The sequence below is a fragment of the Thalassophryne amazonica genome, chromosome 14 (genome assembly GCF_902500255.1).
Source record: "Thalassophryne amazonica chromosome 14, fThaAma1.1, whole genome shotgun sequence".
In the NCBI taxonomy this organism is placed as follows: domain Eukaryota; kingdom Metazoa; phylum Chordata; class Actinopteri; order Batrachoidiformes; family Batrachoididae; genus Thalassophryne; species Thalassophryne amazonica.
In genome coordinates, this window is record NC_047116.1 from 35789924 (window position 1) to 35811015 (window position 21092).

Consider the following 21092-nt stretch of genomic DNA (forward strand, 5'->3'; position numbering starts at 1 on the left):
CACTCTTACGAGAACCTTTGAGGTGACAAAGACTGACGACTGAGCAGTAGAGTTGCATATTCTGTGTGTTTCACACTAAACAAATAAATGTTCATCTGACAATACTGTGGAAAAAAGCCAACTCACTTTGGGGACTTGAGATCTCTGTGAATAATCTTATGGAGGTGTAGGTAGTTCATGCCGCTGGCAATTCCTGAGGCCCAGTCCACCAGCAACCTGGGGGTAACTTTGCGCCCTGCCCTCAGTACCTCATACAGCTGCCCTTGAGCACAGTACTCCATAATGATACAGTAACAAGGTGCTTGGGTGCATACGCCTCTGGGTTGCAAAAAAAGAAACAAGAAACACATCCAAACACTGAAAATAGTGCAAGTGTCAACTTTGGCCACCTGTCTGCACTGAAGCAAAACTACCACTAGCTGAGAGTATGATAGTTCCCAAGTGATTAGGCAACACAAATTCAGCCCTCAAGCAACTCAACTTAAGGTACAAAAACCATGAGACAAACGACACATATCAAACGTCATGTACTTGTACTGTAGACTTACTTGAAGCTGATGATATTGGGATGCTTGAGTTTTCTCAGGTGTTTAATATCTGTCTCCTTTTGCTCCCGCACCTTCTTGATGGCAACCTCTTCTGTGCGGAACTTGCCCAAGAAGACTGCTCCCTGTGCACCACTACCCAACCATTGCAACTCTGAAATTTCCTCAAAAGGCACCTCCCACACATCTGAAAGACAACATTTATATGAGAGCATTACATTTTTAAACTCTGTATAGCCTTTTAAAAACTAATTGTTTTTGGCTCATCCCATTTTTGGGTCACCACAGTGGCTCCAGTATGGTTCCACACATTTATTTGGCACAAGTTTCCTGATGCAATACTGACTGTAGATGGACACTGGGGCATGGATTGTTTTGACCTGCGGACCATCTTGTTGGGAGGGAAGCAGACTAATCTCTTGCCGTTCTCATGTGACCAGCTTCTGTATTCAGATTATCAATATTATCCTTTTCCCCATTTGGGAATAATGTAGGCTTATCATGGCACAAAACAAAAATCACACAACAGTACGATTAGTGTCACTATGTAATATATTACTTAGGCCAATGAAAGCAAACACAAGCCTCAGGACCTGCGTGAATATGCTATGTCTCCTTTACTGAAACAGTACAGGCACTTCAACACTTGCACAAATTATATCCCTGCACTGGCACGGGTAAACTCGTCATAAACTGTTGCAAACTGTGCATGGCTGCGTGCCAGTGCACAAATAAAATTTTGAAATGTTTGAAACTTCCGGCACGCATTAATTTTGTGAACTAGTCGTGAACATTGCACAACCTATTCAAAAACATTGCGTGTCATTGCGTGCATCGCATCTGAATGATTATGACGAGATGTCTATAACAAACATAACTTTACAGCTACATTATCTAACTCATAAGAAGGAATGAAAATGCAACTGTTTTACCGATCCATTACAATAAACATATTATAAATAATTACCTTTCAGCTGCAGATAATTTCTCTATGATTCTGGGAGTGATGAGAGAATGCTTTCACAAGCCAAGTTCTGAGAGCAAACGTGTCATCGGCTACGAAATGATTATTTTATCAAGTGTCGCATCAAGTGGGACAAAGGTGGATCAAAGCGGAATGCACTGACACAACAAATTACGCAGCAGTGTGAGGAGTACGTGCAAGCATCATGTGCTTTTGTGTGTAGAACCTACACTGAAGTCAGTGACATACTTATGTTGGCCATAAGCTGACAAATCATGAGTCTGGTTTCTGTTCTGTGCCCAGGAACTGTGCACTCCAGTGGTGATGTCTCTACTTGTTTATGTTACAGACTTATTCCAAAATGGATGAAATTCCTTTTTTCCTAAAAATTCTATGCACAATACCTCACAATGACAATGTGAAAAAAGTGTTTTTTTTATTTTTGCAAATGTATTAACAACAATAATAATAATAATAACAACAAACTAAGAAATCACACATAAGTATTCACAGCTTTTGCCATGAAGCTCAAAATTTAGCTCAGGTACATCCTGTTTCCACTGATCATCCTTGAGATGTTTCTGCAGCTTAATTGGAGTCCACCTGGTAAATTCAGTTGACTGGACATGAAATGGAAAGACACACACCTGTCTACAAATAAGGTCCCACAGTTGACAGTGCATGTCAGAGCACAAACCAAGCATGAAGTCAAAGGAATTGTCTGTAGACCTCCAAGACAGGATTGTCTAGAGGCACAAATCTGGGGAAGGGTACAGAAACATTTCTGCTGCTTTGAAGGTCCCAATGAGCACAGTGGCCTCCATCATCTGGAAATGGAAGACGTTCGGATCTACTTCCTAGAGCTGGCCGCTCGTCTAAACTGAGCAATTGTGGGAGACTAAGGCCCTTGCCTTAGTCAGGGAGTTGACCAAGAACCCGATGGTCACTCTGTCAGAGCTCCAGCATTCCTCTGTGGAGAGAGGAGAACCTTCCAGAAGGACAACCATCTCTGCAGCAATCCACCATTCAGGCCTGTATGTTAAAGTGGCCAGACAGAAGCCACTCCTTAGTAAAAGGCACATGACAGCCCACCTGGAGTTTGCCAAAAGGCACCTGAAGGACCCTCAGACCATGAGGAACAAAATTCTCTGGTCTGATGAGACAGACTGAACTCTTTGGTGTGAATGCCAGGCATCATGTTTGGAGAAACTAGGCACTGCTCATCACCTAACTAATACCATCCCTACAGCAAAGCACGGTGGTGGCAGCATCATGCTGTGGGGATGTTTTTCAGCAGCAGGAACTGGGAGACTTGTCAGGTTGAGGGAAAGATGAATATACGAAGACATCCTGGGTGAAAACCTGCTTTCTTGACCTAAGACTGGGGTGACGGTTCATCTTTCAGCAGGACAATGACCCTAAGCACACAGCCAAGATATCGCAGTAGTGACTGTAGGACAACTCTGTGAATGTCCTTGAGTGGCCCAGCCAGAGCCCAGACCTGAATCTGATTGAACATCTCTGGAGAGATCTGAAAATGGCTGTGCACCGATGCTCTACATCCAACCTGATGGATCTTGAGAGGTGCTGCAAAGAGGAATGGACAAAACTGCCCAAAGATAGGTGCACCAAGCTTGTGGCATCATATTCAAGAAGACTTGAGGCTGTAATTGCTGCCAGAGGTGCATCAACCAAGTATTGAGAAAAGGGTGTGAATACCAACCAAAACTTTTTTCATGTCATTATGGGATGTTCTGAGCAGAATTTTGATGGGAATAAATTACTTTACTCCATTCTGGAATAAGGCTGTAACATAACAATTTGGAAAAAGTGAAGCGCCATGAATATTTTCTGGATGCACTGTAATTCCAATTCAACCTAACAGTTGTAAAGCTCCACTCAGATTAGCAATATAGTTCAAAGGATAGCTGTTCAGCCACAGCTTTAGAATAGCCAGATATTTACTCTTCAGGAAGTGGATTTTTTTTGTTGGTCTTCAAGATGGCTCACCACTGATCCATGTAACCTCTTCAAAAGAATAATCCAAGTGATATGCTTAAAAAGGAATAATGAAAATTTTAAAATTAAGATTAGATCAGAATATTTTGAGGTAACTGAATAGTGAATTGAAATGAATTGTGAGCTGAATGAATCATTAGGTACTTTGTCATGAAAAACTTGACTGAATGAAGAGTACAATTGCTCACTCCCCTCAATTAATCCAACACAGATAACCAGAGTCAGACCTAACCTTGCTGCTGTAGTTTGTACTCAGTCGAGTAAGTCTTCCCGATGATGTTCCACACTGGACGAAGACAGCCAAACAGCCCTTCTAGAAAACCACCTGAGCCAGGCCCTGCTCTATGAAAGTGCAGTTTGATGTCATCATGGTGATGCGGATGGCTTTGTTTATCACCTTCATTGTGGTTTATAGGACAGTCCACATCTCCCATCTGTTCCTCCATTTCACTGCCGCACCCCCCGTGCTCACAGGAAGCTGGCGATCCAGCTTCTTCATGATCCTGCTGGAGCTGGAGCACACTGTTGTCAAAGTGCCCACCTTCGCTCCGTGTCGAGTCCACGCTCAAGGCAGTGTTAGGAGGGCTTATAACTCCCAGCACTGAGTCCTCATCCTGGCCAGGTGGTTGCAAAGACTGCAAAGGAACAGCCAGGTGTGTTGGAGGGGCAAGATCTGTGATAATCTGAGGTGGTAGGTTAGAGGGTAGACCCTGAGGAGGCTGGGGTTGAGAGATGGGTATGTTGGACTTCTTCATGGCATCTCCAACCACTGTGAGTTTGAGCTCCTCCTTCAGCTTGCCCACCAGCAGACTGGGGCAGGAAGTCCACGAGAGCACCTCGGGAGAGCTGCCCATGGTGCCATGCATGTGCACAGGCTGCTCCGTGTTCCGAATCCTAATGCGCTGGTTTGTGTGAATGCTGAAACTGACCTGTGAAGCAAGAAAAAAAAGGCAGGGGTGGGGTGGGGGTTAACAAATTACATAGTCCATGAAGAGGAAACACAAATTACAATGAACAGCTAAATCCAATAAACTGACTGTCCACACCTCCTATAAAACATCAACAAGGGCAATTAATCTAAGCAGAACTGGTTTGAAAGTTAAATATGCAATCCAGTTGCAATCTAGACTAGAATAAGTCAAAGCATTTCTGACGAAAATAAATTGGTTTGGGGGGAAAAAAAATAGTTTCCCATTTTAAGTAGAAAAGAGCAGGGCCTGGAAAGAGAACTGTGCCAAAATCGTATGTGATGTGTAAAAATGCATAACATTTTTTGAATGTTACTGTGCATGGACATAAAAATGCAAAATAATTTGCACATATTTGTGTTCCAATTTGCAAGTTACGCTGTAAATCACACAACCTCACAATGTAGAATGCTTGCCAAATATGCTGTGTGTATGGTGCATACATAATGTGTATACATGATGCACATAATTTCTTTAAAAAAAGAAAAAGCATCACTTTTCCTCTCCTCCAAGATAACTTTACTGTACAGATTAACCCGTTTTAACTGTAGAACATAGTCTTTTCAAACAGGTGGCTATTAACCCATGTCTGCTTGTGCTTGTTTACCAATCTACACAAAAAAAACAGCAGTTAATAAAGTTCAGCCTAAATGACACTTGATCTTTTTTCCAGTTACAAATCTGAGGACATGGTCTTCAAAATACAATTGAGAGCGAAAAGCAAAAGGAGAGGGGAGCAGCAGTGTGAGGAACAGCCTGTAAAGTCGGGAATGTGAGATCAAAGTCCACAAGGGAGGAATCTGAATGACAGAGCACTGAGTGAGGCCTGGAAGGTTCCTGAGTCAGACTGTAACACTTTCATTTGTTAAGAACGGCCTACACCAGAAGGATTTACCATACCGTTTCTGTTTCTTAAATATCGATGACGTATTCAGTGACTTGGAAAAGTTTATGTATCCATTCCCCTAACTTGTCTAAAGAAAAGTAAGAACAATGACGATCACATCAGGTCTGAGAGCATGTGCTGGTGCAGTGCGTGTCACCATATCCACCACATAATTAGAACCATCTTGGGGCCTGGGTAACAAAAACCCAGACAGTCCATATCCACCTCTCAAATGTAACTATCGATCTGCCCCAGTAAGTAAATCGAGAACCTGTTTCACTTGAGAACTGGCTCCAAATTTTTTAATCCATCAAAATCATATGCATCAGACGTAATCGATTCCTCTTATCAATGCTGATTTTTATTTTTTTGGGGGGTGGACAATTCCGTGTTGCAAGTTAATGTGTTATAATTTCAGATGTAATGCTGAAAACCTCTGCAGGTCTTCATTTTTCCACATAGATCAAGAGTTGATAAGGGAATCAGAAGAATCATACTGGTATAGATTAAAATGTATCCATTCCCATCCCTAACAGCCAGGTAAAATATGGACATCCCCCACCTTTGTATTACAAATAGTACTTACATTTAGTTTGTACAATATATATAAAAACGTGTATAAAAAAATAATGTAATACCTAAAAGGCTAATGAAATATTTTTGCTAACCCACTTGAATTAAAGCTGAAAGTCCACACTACATGCACATCTCGTTTCATTTTAACGCCAATGTGATGGTGTACATACGTAAAATTACAAAAACAATTGCTTCCCAAATCCTTATGTACCTGACTGTATCCATGACAGCTGGAAGCTACAGTGCACATGGAGAAAATAGACAGACCTAAAATGCATGAACAGTTTTTAAAAATGGCACTATTGTAGAGTTGAGCAGGTCAAGGTTATAGTAGAGTAACAGACGCCCCAAACATGTTTGTGTGGACGCACGCCCTGTATCTGTGTACATGGGGTAACCGGAGCGCTGTGAGAGTGTAGTGGCTGCCAGAAGCTCATCTATAATGCAGGTCTGTCTCTAAGCAGGTTGCTGAGAGTGCAGGGAAAGGAGAGAACGCTCTCTCAGGTGTCCAATAAATCTGTCCCTTCCACAGTTGAGACAGTTGAGCTCTTTGAGAGGCCCAAGCTGTAATTCCACCCAACGGAAGATTCTCATAGTTGGACTACTGATGTGGACCACAGAGGGAGGGTGTGATCACCTGGATAAGTACACACTGTTAACACACAGTAACCACTCTAATCCCATTCACACATCATGATTATCTGTCCTAAATTACAACCACAGAATACAATTTAGTGGACGTGAAAAACAATATAATGATGCACAGTCTTGTAATTTTCATGATCGCATTTATGCAAATAGGATTATCCCAACCAAAACAGTCAAAACTGACACCAAGAATAGGAAACACACTTCTCACTCTCAGCCATTCATTGCTAATGGATATTCTCTATGGATACAGAATACTCTGAACAATGTTTGCAGCTGAAAAAGAAAGATCCCAAGTTTCTATTACGTAATCATTTATTTACAGGACTTTCTGAAAGTGACCAAGACAGGGCCCAAAAGTCCTTCAGATGGAATGTCTTTGGTACCTAGTCTCTTTGGAGGATCCCTGGTTACTGGAATGACTTTGTATGAAACAAGCGGTTAATTAGGGAGACTCATATGAGAAATATCACTTGCACTGTGATGGAGGGAGAGTCAGCAACAACATTTTGGACATATAGTACATTTCTCTGTGCATGATCCAGCACATCTTCTGCCTGACTGTTGAGGATCTCAGTAGCTGGAGAAGGCCAAGGGGACACAAACATTTCATCTGGCTGCTGCCGATAGATGGCTAATTTTAAGAGGTGGGTTAGGACCAGTTGTTTGCCTGGGTGGCTGCATCCATGATCCAAGGGAATTCTATGGTGTGGGGGATGCTGGACCAATACATGCTCCCAGATTTGACTTAAGTTTCAGATTAACAGGTATAAAATGCATCAATGCAATCATTGGCCCCGTTTACATGCACACTAAAGCTTTAAGCTTGACACTCTGGAGGACGTGGCTGAGAACAGAATGCAGACCAAAATTCAGACCATTATTCAGACCATTATGGACAATGAATTGCACTCTTCATCAAACTCTAGACAAATTAAGGAACACCTTTAGGCCCCCTTCACACATAGTACGAATAAGTACAAATCAGGGGGAATCACAGCAGAACAGCTCGTACGAGCGAACCATGAAAACAATGAGCCAACGGGCAGGCGTGAATGATGCCGCTGCAACGGTTTCATGCACGCGAGAACACAGTGCGAGCAGCTGCAGCATGTGTACCCACATCGCGCAGCTGCTGTGAAAAAAAAAATAAAAATACATGCCACCTATGGGATTCGAACCTGCAATTTCCAAAACCTCCCATTGGCAGCCAGAAACATGACCACTGAGCTACCATCACTATCCTATCTTGTAAAAGGTGAAGGAAAATGTCTGATATCATGAAGGACATGGACGTATTAATAAAACAAATCAACCACACACCATATAAAAACACTGTCTGTTCCTCTGTAGACGACCCATGGTCACAGACGTACAGTCATGAAATGACATGAATGAAAAGCAGGGCGCTCGTCCACAGGGCGCATGTCCACATCTGCTGGCAACATGTCCAGCTGCCCCCCCGGCACACCACATGTGTACCATTGCAACACCTGTTCAAGTATTTTTATGTATTCTGCTTTTTTCCCCTCTATGCACTACATCTGTCACAGTACATCACTATAACTTACATTATTTGTCATTATCCCACACTTTAACTTTTAAACTGTGCTATTCCTATTGTTCTTTTGCCCTGTAATACCGTTTCTGTGTATTGCTGCTATGACACCCAATGTTTCCCTGGGGATTAATAATGTGTAAAATTTAAAAAACGCTGAATGAGTTTTTCCTCTTACTAATGTCACAAAAGTGCTTGCTCATGGGGTGGGTAAGGTCTACAATGGAAACTAGTCATGTATAGTACTTTGAGGTGACTTGTGTTGTGATTTGGTGCTGTATAATAAATTGAATTCAGGAGAAATAGTTAAAAAAAAAAAAAAAATCAAGAAAAAGAGAGAGAGAAAGAATGAGAGAATTATCCGGACCTGATCCTTTAATCCTTCTACAGCACTCTAGAGACAGCCATGTACAAACACAGACCATACACAGCCCTCCCCCTTCAGATATCCTCTACACACTTCCTTTCATTCCTCGCCTCTCTGAAGGCGACCTTATGCCACCAGCTGACAGCACAATGCATTGTGACATCTACATTTCATTTACCATTTACACTTCTGGCAGTGGAGCAGTTCTGGCAGAGGAATACCTTACTAGTATTGTTACTGTACAACTCTGAGGATGTGTGTGCACATCCACCGCAGCTGGTGTGGCAGAGGGGGATCAGGTTCAGAGCACACACATGCTCGGGGCGTGTCTGGCAGGATCCAATAATCCCAGTACTCCCAGCAATCCACTGGGGAAGGCAATTTTGTTTTTGTGCCAAATAGAAAACGCCTACATGGCTGCCCAGACTGTGCCAAAGAAGCTTCATAAAAGCAACAAAGCTTATTAGCAATGTAGACAGACAGACAGGCGACAGACCTTTAATGCATACAGACACGTATACTACAGCAGCAGTGTCTCCATCACTTCAGTCCTCATTAAAGGAACCCCCGCTGGGCCCCACAGGGGAACTTCGCTTTAGCTGACAGCTGCGCCACTACCAAAGAACCAATTTAGACCATATCCCACCTCATCATTCACGTGTTACCATGTCAACACAGCATCCATTATAACGTTCTGTTAGCAGCCACACTCAGTCTCATCCATCCGTTCGGCTTGGAGGGCAGCAGCTTTGTACCCACTAACCCAAGTCAGAAAGGGGAGACAGGATAAGAAGTAGGTCATCTTTTTTCAGTGTGATGGCTTGTTTCAATATGAGGAAGAGGTACAAATAGTACTTTAGTGTTCATAAAAAAAAAAAAAAAAAAAAAAAAAATCATATGAAATATTATTAAAAAAATTTAAAAAAAAACTGATGCCAATGTAAAAACAAAGGCATCAGAGGAGCAAGCCCCCTCCACACACACTACAGTATTTCAGAGCACATTATTCTAATGTCACTGGTGTCAAATGATTACAAATGACTGATTAATGTAAGCGTTACAGTGTCACTATAGCTTAACTGGTCAGAGAGATATCTGGGAAAATAATTTCCTGACTAAATTTTTAATTTTTAATAGCCTACCAAGTTTGGTGAAAATCTACTCAGCCGTTTCTGAGTTATTTTGTTCACAATTGATCGCAATATTTATGCTAGCACTGAAGTTCAGGATTTAATGCCAACCTATTTTATGTTGTCCTGGTATCATCGCTTCATGCTGAAATTCAAGTAAGCAACATGATTTTTTTTTTAAATGTTGCGTTCACCTACATGTTACACAGTTATGAAGTTCTGTATTGTATCTTACATACAATGAAGTTTCTTCTCTCAATAAAACCATCCTAATCACACACACAATCCTACCACTAGGAGTGGGAAGCAACCAAGTCCAATGTCCAGGGACCAACTCCAGATATAGAGACACTGTCTTGGTCAACAGCTGTGAAAGAAAGATGAACCTAATGACCATGTTCCAATGATGGGAGGAAACTGGAGTGTCTGGAGGGAAGCCATGTAGACAACATACAAGCTAACTAATTTGGCAGTGGTGGAATTGAAACTCCGACCTTCTTGCTTTGATGCAAGAGTCACTGAATGTATGTTACATCATTAACCATTCATAAGCTTTCTGCTGGCCTCTGAAGTAGCAAAAGCAACAACTGCCCAAATGGCGACAGCTATGACATCAACTTGTGTCACATAAGACATTTTTTTTAATCCTGGTATATTAAACTGTAAACTGTTCCAAAAACAGATCAATACAGTTTTCAGCCTGTTATAAAATGAAACATGATAGGAAACAAAACAAACAAACAAACAAACAAGCAGGCTCTCAGAGTATGTATTAATTTGGTAGTGATCACGGTAGACTGCTTGCGTCAAGTTACTCCATGTCAGCTTGGTTTGCTAGTTAGCATACAACTAGCCCAACATCAGACTTGTTGAAATAATTATAATTATTGTTGTAGTACTAGATTGGTATGAATAGGTTTGTTGATGTTGATGTGAGAGCATGCCAGCGTACTGCAGCTTTTCAACCAACCAGTTTCTGCATAAAGTGACCTTGGGTTCCTTGAAAGGCATTATATAAATATAAATTAATAATAATATTCAATATACACAGATGACAAGAGGGTGGCAGACACATGATATTAACTTTTAGCTGGTGTTTTTAAGGCATCTGACTTTCCTATAAACCACAAAGAAATCAGTTAAACGGAGAAACACAGCTGGCCTACAGCTTTCAGGGATAATGTCCACATCAACCACAATCATCAGTTGAACATCCGGGAGGGTTTGTGGCTGAGAAGAAAAAATAGATTCCAGCTTCAGACTGCTTCTGTTACTGCAGAAAAACAGTTCATAAGAACAGTATCATTTTTGTATTCTTTAGACAAAGACAATAGATTGAAAGAACATAAGCACTATATCCTATCTTCTATAGGTCAGGAACATCTATGGTCAAAGTCGGTGTGATATGAATTCCAGCTTTGACCACTTTGAACTCTGGGCAGAGTTGAACCTTTGCCCGATAATATCTGTATTTGTTTCCTCACTTCAGTGTAGACTATGGACTTTTTGTGAACCTTGTTCAGGAGGTAAGTAAACAATGTTGTGAAGCAGTCATCTGACAATATATTGGTCATAAATGCCTCTCTATGCGTATGTGTTGGTGGGGGGCAAGGCAACTAAATATAATAGCCTAGAGAAACAATAACTCACTTAAAAATATGAGTATTACTGACTTTTTGGTCAAGCCATGCTTAGGACAGACACGTGATTCACTATGTTTCAAGTATTCCCTTATACAACCCCAATTCCAATGAAGTTGGAACATTGTGTAAAATGTAAATAAAAACAGAATACAATAATTTGCAAATCCTCTTCAGCCTATATTCAACTGAATACACCACAAAGACAAGATCTTTAATGTTCAAACTGATAGACTTTGTTTTTGTGCAAATATTTGCTCATTTTGAAATGGTTGCCTGCAACACAAGCTGGGACAGAGACAACAAAAGATTGGGAAAGTTGATGAATGCTCAAAGAACACCTATTTGGAACATTCTACAGGTGAACAGGTTAATTGGAAACAGGTGAGTGTCATGATTGTGTATAAAAGGAGCATTCCCAAAAGGCTCAGCCATTCACAAGCAAAGGAGGCGAGGTTCACCACGTTGTGAACAACTGCGTGAAAAAAAATAGCCAAACAGTTTAAGAACAATGTTTGTGAACATTCAATTGCAAGGAATTTAGGGATTCCATCATCTACAGTCCATAATATAATCAGAAGATTCAGAGAATCTGGAAAACTTTCTACACGTAAGCGGCATGGCTGAAAACCAACATTGAATGCACGTGACCTTCGATCCCTCAGGTGGCACTGCATTAAAAACTGATATCATTGTGTAAAGGATCTTGCCGCGTGGGCTCAGGAACACTTCAGAAATCCATTGTGAGTTAACACAGTTCGCCACTACATCTGCAAGTGCAAGTTAAAACTCTACCATGCAAAGTGAAAGCCATACATCAACAACATCCAGAAATGTCACCGCCTTCTCTGAGCCCATGCTCATTTGAAATGGACAGACGCAAAGTGGAAAACTGTGCTGTGGTCTGATGAGTCCACATTTCAAATTGTTTTTGGAAATCATGGATGTTGTGTGCTCCAGACAAAAGATGAATGAGACCATCCAGATTGTTACAAGCGCAAAGTACAAAAGCCAGCATCTGTGATGGTATGGGGTATGGTATGTTAGTGCCCATGGCATGGGCAACTTACACATCTTGATGGCACCATCAATGCTGAAAGGTACATCCAGGTTTTGGAGCAACACATGCTGCCATCCAAGCAACGTCTTTTTCAGGGACGTCCCTGCTTATTTTAGAAAGACAATGCCAAGCCACATTCTGCTTGTGTTACAACAGTGTGGCTTTGTAGTAAAAGAGTGTGGGTACTAGACTGGCCTGCCTGCAGTCCAGACCTGTCACCCATTGAAAATGTGTGCCGCATTATGAAGCGCAAAATACGACAACAGAGACCCGGGACTGTTGAACAACTGAAGTCGTACATCAAGCAAGAATGGGAAAGAATTCCACCTACAAAGCTTCAACAATTAGTGTCTTCAGTTCCCAAAAGCTTATTGGATGTTGTTAGAAGGAAAGGTGATGTAACACAGTGGTAAACATATCACTGTCCCAGCTTTTTTGAAACGTGTTGCAGACATCCATTTCAAAATGAGCAAATATTTGCACAAAAACAATAAAGTTTATCAGTTTAAACATTAAATATCTTGTCTTTGTGGTGTATTCAATTGAATATAGGTTGAAGAGGAAATCATTTTATTCTGTTTTTATTTACATTTTACACAATGTTACAACTTCATTGGAATTGGGGTTGTACTTGAAAATATCAATTCATAATTTTTGACAGAAAAGAATCCACAGAGAAGTCAGCAGATCTCAAAAAGGGGGTAACATAACAAGAAACACTGGCAAAAGACCAAATGGAGTCCTTCGGTATCTGGGAAAATGGTGCCATGCTAGCCAGCAGAAAACAAGCCACTGGACCAGGATTTTTGCTGCTCTGTGGAATGACGTACATCTCTAAAGATCTTCATGACTTTAAATATAACACAATGCTAAAATGCCCTCGGCTGTATAAGCATTGTGTTCTTTACACTTTGCAGTCGTTTAACTAATAATTAAGATCCTACTGTCTTATGTACAATTTATACATGTTCAATAAAGCCCCTCTATCAATCAATCAAAAACAATATTTACATTTCTGCAGGAGGCTACTACAGTGTTTTCAGTGGTTTTGTGTGTACGGATATATTTGTTGAAATGGTGCCCTGTTTACAGAAAACGTTTTGAAAAGGACAAAGAAAAAATTCTGTTTCTGTGTGGACAAGGCATTAATAGGAGGATTGCATACTTGCCATATTGGATGAGACACGCTCAGAAAGTAAACAAAAGGCTCAGAATGCTGGGGACCACTTGTTGTGTCCCTGGATGATTCAATGACAATCTCAGGGATAAACAAGTGGATTCACAATATTGGAAGGACTGGAAATAAGTGAAAGCTTAATAAGTTCAAGCTGACATCAACCCACAGAGTCTGCAGCAGCCAGAAAACTTACATGATAGGCACACCAACCGTTTTCCATTCAAACCACTTCTATCAAAACCACCAATATAATAGCTTTACCTACAACTGTGGCAAAACTGTGGCCGCCACTTGACGGGTAACTTAGTAAATCCTTCCCAAAATCCCCCCGCCCAGAGCAGCTTTCTCATGCCGCATTTTAGTGCAAAAACAACTGTCTTTCTTTCTCTCTCTCTCTCTCTTTCTTTCCCCAGAGGTTCAGAGTACCATACATCTAGAAATGTGTGTCTTTGGTTTGCACAGAGACGATGCAGAGCACACGTACTGATCCGAATGATCTCAAAAATGCGTAGCCAAGATGATCTCCATTACAACAGTTTTTTTTCCCCGCGGAAAAAGTCCAAAGATTAAGAATTTTATGAACATTTGATATAAAACCTCTAAATATGTGCAATTTATCCCCATCATTCACAAGGTAATAACTCCTAGAAGCAAGTTATACAGAATGTACCTCTATCAGATGCTATTTCTTGCCTTTTAAACTTGCAATTCTCCATTTTAACCATATTTTTAGTTCCATTACTGTTGCTGGCTCAAATAGTGAGTTAGTAACAGCTCCAGGTACATCTTCTGGGTCCAAAATTGGTTTAAAAGTACCGCATCTCCCTTTGTTTACAGCCACGGATGCTGGCTGTAGGCATACAGACTATCCCATGATGCACTGCGCAAGGACTACGTCCAGGCATGCACAATGACACATGCAATCCCCTACTGTCTCAATCCACCCAGCTGTAAATGGGTACTGGGCCTTGGCTGAGGAAGTAGTCCACGTCAAACAGACATGCTGTCCAGGGTTAGCTGTAAACTCTCATCCGTTCTACGCTGTGGAATGCGTCAAGAAAGACCCGCACCAATGGGCTTTTGGGCTTACATAGGACTTATTTACATGACTCACGGGCTCAGCTCAGACTTAGATTGATTAGCATGAAATTTTAGAAAGACAACATCACTATGGTAGAGATATTTTTCAAAAAGCTTTTGAAAATGCTACCCAATGCCATTATTTCTAAACTGTACTTCATGGTTTAAAATTTAAATACAGATCACAAATTAAAGTAAGATGAGAGCAGTGGCTGACAATAAGCTATCCCTCCTAGGGAGGCTTGAGCTTGAAGAAGGCAAGTTATTTCTCCTGTACCCAAGTCCAAAATAGGAATATGAACACACTACGGAGAAATTACATTCACACCAAGAACTCAAGTTGATGCCTTTAATAAAATGGGTTAAACTGGCTTCTCTACATGTCAAAAAGACCAAGCTTTTTATAATAAAAGAATTGCTTCATTACAGGTTATCATTTTGGTGGAGAAATACTATGGGTAAACTAATATGAACTGTACACATACTTTTTGTTTTAAAGAAATTAATGCAGCTATTGTCTTTGTGCAAATGCTGTTTTTTGTATGTGTCATTTTGTGCTTATATTTGTAAAATAAATGTCACATTTGAGTTTCACCATGACGATTTGAAGTTGGCTTAATTCATTCAATGTCAAATTTATTGGATGACTAGTCAACTAATGATTTTCATTAGTCATCCCAACCCTAATTTTCTTTGAACATGTGAATTATATCTAACTGGCACCATTGTTTATGTGTGTTACATAAGCTATACAAAAAATAAATAAGTAAATTAGACAAATTACTGTGCTATAATATTTTTTCATAAAATAAAAAGGACCTCAGATACACGACTACAAAAAGTACCACCCAGTTCTGAGTTGACTGTCGAGATGTGGGCCAATGTCTAAATCAGCTTTCCTTCGCTGTTATAGCCATGAGCCCTGCCAGAAGGGATTGGACAGACTGCTGTAGGTGGGTAAAAGTAATAATCTGCTAGTGGGGGCACAGCAGCCCACTGGAGGGAAGGACCAAATTCTGGCATGGTGTTCAGGCATCTATCATCACATGGCTGACATTTCACTATAATCCTTCTTTCTTCATTTCGAGTCCCTCTGGTGACTCACCTGGGCTGATTTAAATAGCTGGTGGTGGATGTAGTGGAAAACAGGCCACAGCATAGTAATCCTTACCCACCCACATGCTTACTTGGGGTTTGACTGGTGTTGCTGTGTAAATAACAACAAGGGCAAAGCTGTGTTCACAGAGAAAGTGTCAGATGGGATCATCTGGAATCTGTGTGGTATAATTTGAGTGCTCAGGGAGAATTGTCACGTGGGTGAACGAGGTAGCAGCACACAGACTGCTGGGGGGGATGGGTAGGTGAGTGATCCATTTCTTCATTTGGATGACCCTCACAGGTCATTACAGCAGAAAATCTGTCTCCATCTCATCCCATCTCTTTTACATTTCTCTCTCACACCAAACCCCCTGCATGTCCTCCCTCACCACATCCATAAACCTCCTGTTTGGCCTTACTCTTCTCCTCCTGCCTGGTGGTTCCCATCCTCAGCATCCTTCTCTGGTTATATCCCATGTACCTCCAATGTACTAATCAATCTGGCATCTCACTTTGTGTCCAAACCAACCTACCTGCAACATCCCTTTGATATGCTCATTCCTAATCCTGTCCATGCTTCACACTCGCAAGAAAAATCACAGTATCTTCAGCTCTGTTACTTCCAGCTCCGTCTGTTGCCCCCCCCCCCCCCCGTATCACTGCTTCCAAACCACAAATTTTAAGCAATTTATAACTTTGGAATATTTTATTAAATATTCTGGTTAAAAACTTCACTGCCATCTCTCCATGCCTCCACTGGTAAATCATCTTGACCAATCTCTTTCATATGTGTCCTCGATTCATCTTTACTAATTTATTTCACTGCCTGATTCGCTCTTTCCACATCACACAGCCTCTCATTTTCTTTGGTCATCACCTTGTCAAAGTTCCCCACCTTCTCAACACACTCCTTTCCAGCCTGGTCCATCTGTCTAGCCTATGTCATCTCTTTCTTTTACAGTCATTTTCTCTTTCCTTTACAGGTCACCATACATATTTCCCTTAACTTTTGCCACCTTTCCTTACCTTACAGCAAATCACCTAGTTTCTTAATGTCTTTGATGGTCCCATTTTTTTTTCTACCACTCTCTTCACCTTTGTAATCATCTGTTCAGTCTGCCTCACCACTTCTGCAGTAGACGCCAGGTCATACACATCTACTCACCATCACACAGAGCCTCTCTCACCTCCTCCCTGAATTATCCAACAGCATGTAGGAAAGAAAGAAAGAATAAAAATAATTTGATCCAGAATGCATTGCGTCGTCAACATCTGCATTTTTTTAGCTGATCAACACACATCTGGTAGCAGTGACCATATTCACTGAGCATCGCCTGGCTAATGCACTTTATAATTAGTTTTTAATGTTTGTACATTGTTACTTTCATGTGTTATCTCCAAGTCTGTCATGGAAGTGTGCAAAAATTTCAGGAATATGATGGTTCCCATGGCAGAAAAAATGTATTGCTATAAGGAGTGTTCCCTGCAGTGGGAAAACTATGATGGTAACCGGTGAGTCTTACAGACAAAGCCACACAAGTTTATCAGATTTTGGAGAATTGTGACCTCAAAGAGTCGACGAGAAAGCAACCGCAGGGGACAACGTTGGATAACGATGTTAGTGATCTCCATGGGACAGCTGTGACATGGACACGGTACTTGAAACAGCAAACAGTCATTCATGTTAGCGATGGTACTTGCTTACTGACTGTGGACGAACAAATGAAAGAATCTAGCAACACAAACGTGACGATGGCTATCAGATGCTTACGGACAGTCGTAGGATTTTCAATCAATGTCCTTTATTTAAGCAGGTAAAAAAGTCATTGAGATTTAAAACTTCTTTTTCAAGAGTGACCTGGCCAAGAGGGCAGCACAAAACAAATTATAGCAAACACACAAAACCAAAATAAAATACAGGCACCATTTCACACATTATAGAAAAACAAGAGTGGAATTTCTTGATTACACAGTGCAGTCAAAAGCTCCAATAGAGCTTATTTCTCTGTCTTTTATCATTGCCTTAAATTTCCCCAGAGATAGAAGATGTGCCAATTTCAAGTCCATCTGAACATCATTCCAGGTAGACGGGGCAGAAAATTTAAAAGCCTTTTTGCCCAGTTCGGTTCAGACTCTCAGGACCTGCAACTCTATGATGCCCTGAGAGTAAGTAGAGGGTCACCCCTTTGAGTCTGGTCTGCTTGAAGTTTCTTCCTCAGAGGGAGTTTTTCCTTACCACTGTTGCTCTGGGGGTTGGTATGGTTTGACCTTACTTGTATGAAGCGCCTTGAGGCAACCTTGTTGTGATTTGGCACTATATAAATGAAAATAAATTGAAATTGAAAAACTGAAAGCTGAGATTTGTACACACGTATGAGTACTTTGAAGTATTGAAGTGGACAGTGACTTTGTTTACATGCCATGTGTCAACACCAGAGAAGTAAAATCAGTGGGACTTCGTAGTTTTTCCAATCTTGAGATGTATTTTTGTGTGTGTGTGTGTGTGTGTGTGTGTGTGTGTGTGTGTGTGTGTGTGTGTGTGTGAATACACTACATGTTTCAAAGGAGCCAGAGCCTGAAATACAATGGTTGGCAAACCTTGGAAAATTCATGGGAAAACAAATGGTGCGCCCCCTATGGCAGTATGTAAGTATCTATATGTGGTAGGGAGAATTTCTTACAACTATCTTCTTCCCTAAACTTTCACCAATCTGATCCTTGGTTAATGACATAAATGATGAAGCATTAAAAAAAATTAGTAAGGCCTTCAACTCAAAAACATGCCAATGAATCAAATATGACGCATGAATGCACTGGAGCAAATCCCATCTGATGAACCAGTTACAATTTAGATACACAGGAAGTCTGCTTAATGAGCTCTGATAATTAAAATCTGAATCACTAATACTCCAAATAAAGATCACAGACACACATAACTTGTGCCTCAAATAGTCTAAACCGGTATCAGCCAGAACTGGAGAAAATAAACAAGTGAATGAGAATGTGCTATCGACACATCATAGACTCCCTCCAGCACAGTGAAACTACAACCAACAATGCAAGCAGGACTTATTAGTCTCCTTAAAGATGTTGAAATAAGCAAATAACACACAAACACCCTCCTCAAAGGCTCAAAATGGATCAATAGAAGGTTTTTCAGTCAGGTAAACTCTTTATTCAAAGCAATACTTAACGATAAAGCTAGAGCTCCATAGACAGAGCTCCATATATGCCAACTACAGCCGTCCGAGTTGACAATGAATACAAGTAGACAAAAAGAGACAGAGGGGCCAAGGAAACAGTGGAAGGAGAGAGAGAAGTAAAGAATCACTCCGAGAAAATCAGATGAAGAAAAGTAGATTAGGAAGAAGCAAAGAATATGGAACACTGTGAATGAGGCTGATATGGAGAAAATCAGAAAGAGTGAGATCAAAGGAAAATGAAAGAGAAAAAGAAGAAATAGCAATTCTGCTGCTGTGGGTGCTCGTGGGCTGATACAGTACCGGGCACATTCTAATGGAAAGACTCCCAGAGAGACAACAAAGGACACCAGAGGAGCCGGCTCCATGTGAACTGGGCCTGTCTGCCCTGCACGGCCAGGAGACAGGAGCACGCACACAGCAGCTGCTGCCACAACAATCCCCCTTGTGCTGTTCTAATAGGGACGGCCTGCCAACAGCAAGGGCCGTGGAGTGACACAAACACAAAAAAGTAGCACAACAGACAAACACGCATATTGCAGGAGGCTGGTTGTGACTGACACCATGTTAAAGACTGCAGTATGAACACGAATAAAAGATACCCATGGGGGAAAAGTGTGTGTGTGTGTGTGTGTGGGGGGGGGGGGGTTAGGATCAAAAGAACAGAAGTGGGTGGTTGTGTGTTCTACTTTTTTCCTGATGACAGACTCTGCTACAACTGAATATAAGAAAATCAATATGCATTAGTGGAATTATTAGCTCATGGGTTCATACTATCCCCTGTCTGCCCATAAGACTGATAACATGCACCTCATGTCCATTTAAATGTTGCATTCAGCAATCCAAACAGCTAAAATCATACTCCACATCCACACTCCTTAGGGGCATGAACATGGAGCTGTTGTCCCACTGTGATGGACGGATGGATGGATCACTCTCCTCCTCCTCTTCTGCAGGCTTCTCATCCTGAGCAATTACATTAATGAAAATTAAGAACAAGCTGAAAAAGAAAATGCTGAAGCAATGACAAGATAAAGTCAAGAAAACACCGGCAACAAGCGGTAGTTAGCCAGAGATGAGAGACCAGGAAAGGAAACTGATTTATGAATGTACTGCCAACAGATTTCAGCTCGTGGCTGAGTGAAAAACACGTGCGTCCTAGAAAAGTCCGTCCTCTCTGACAACACCATTATCGCGCCTTGGAGGCTGTGCTTTGTTTCATTTGGCTGCTCCATAAGATGATGATGATGGGCGGGGGTGTGTTATGTTGTTCTATATGTTTACTGACTCTCCAACGTGCCCTTCATGAGGGGAGAGAGAAGTGCTGCATCACAAAGCAGCAGCATCACGGCTGAGCCCAAAATAGCTCCTGCACGCACCAACGCACGACTGCTGAGTGTTCTTCTGCAGCACTGAGCGAAATGCTGACAGCTGATGTGCTTTCACACACACACACACACACACACACACACACACACACACACACACACACACACACACACACACACACACACACACACACACACACACACACACACAATAAAGGAAGGAATAACACACAGTCAAATAAAACACTAGCCACATCATCACAAAGCTTCCATTCAGATCTAAGGCAAAGATATCGGCACTACTCACAGCAGACAGAGCTCAGCAGCATTGTCCTCCCTCAGCTCTGAGCAAAAGACATAAAAAAGCCAGGAGAGAAAGACGGTGCAGACCCAGAAAAAGACAGAATGGGGGGCCAGCGAGTGGCAGACATTCCTCAAACTCCTGCAGCACCTGAGCTCTGAGTGGGTGGCAGCGTCACCAGTTGCCAAAGCGCTGCTGACGTCACACTTTTCATGAATGGACTCATCTGACGCAGAGAGGGGGACATGCACGAGGGGAGGAGCCTGCACAGATTCAGACAGCAGGAGCAAGAGAAAGAGAAGGAAAGCACAGGAGGAGCAGGGTTGAGCTAAGGGTGGGGGAGGTACCAGCCACGAACAGCAGGTTAGGCTGCGGTGGCGTCTGTAAGAAGGACAGGCTGTTTCTGCACAAAAGAAAATCCTTTCATGCCCAGTGAGTAATCAGTACTGCCCAAAACATCTCATTTAAAATACCACATGTACCATGTACCACACAACACCCTTCTCACACTGGGGTCAGCAACTAAATATTTCACATGCGTATACAC

At 41.6% G+C, this 21092-nt stretch overlaps 1 protein-coding gene across 2 annotated transcripts in view; it reads right to left on the bottom strand.

Moving 5' to 3' along the window:
* The window catches only part of si:ch211-45c16.2 (mitogen-activated protein kinase kinase kinase 13), an 85787-nt gene that overhangs the window by 24289 nt on the left and 40406 nt on the right, over positions 1-21092 (bottom strand). The window contains exons 1-4 of one of the 2 annotated variants that reach the window (XM_034186535.1): positions 20552-20715; positions 3761-4457; positions 549-732; positions 127-318 (exon numbers count right to left, since the gene is read on the bottom strand). In XM_034186535.1, coding sequence (XP_034042426.1) covers positions 127-318; positions 549-732; positions 3761-4394 — 1010 coding nt within the window. In that variant the 5' untranslated portion in view covers positions 4395-4457; positions 20552-20715. Of the gene's footprint in view, positions 1-126; positions 319-548; positions 733-3760; positions 4458-20551; positions 20716-21092 lie in introns of those variants that run through there. The other variant, XM_034186534.1, reaches the window with a different exon arrangement.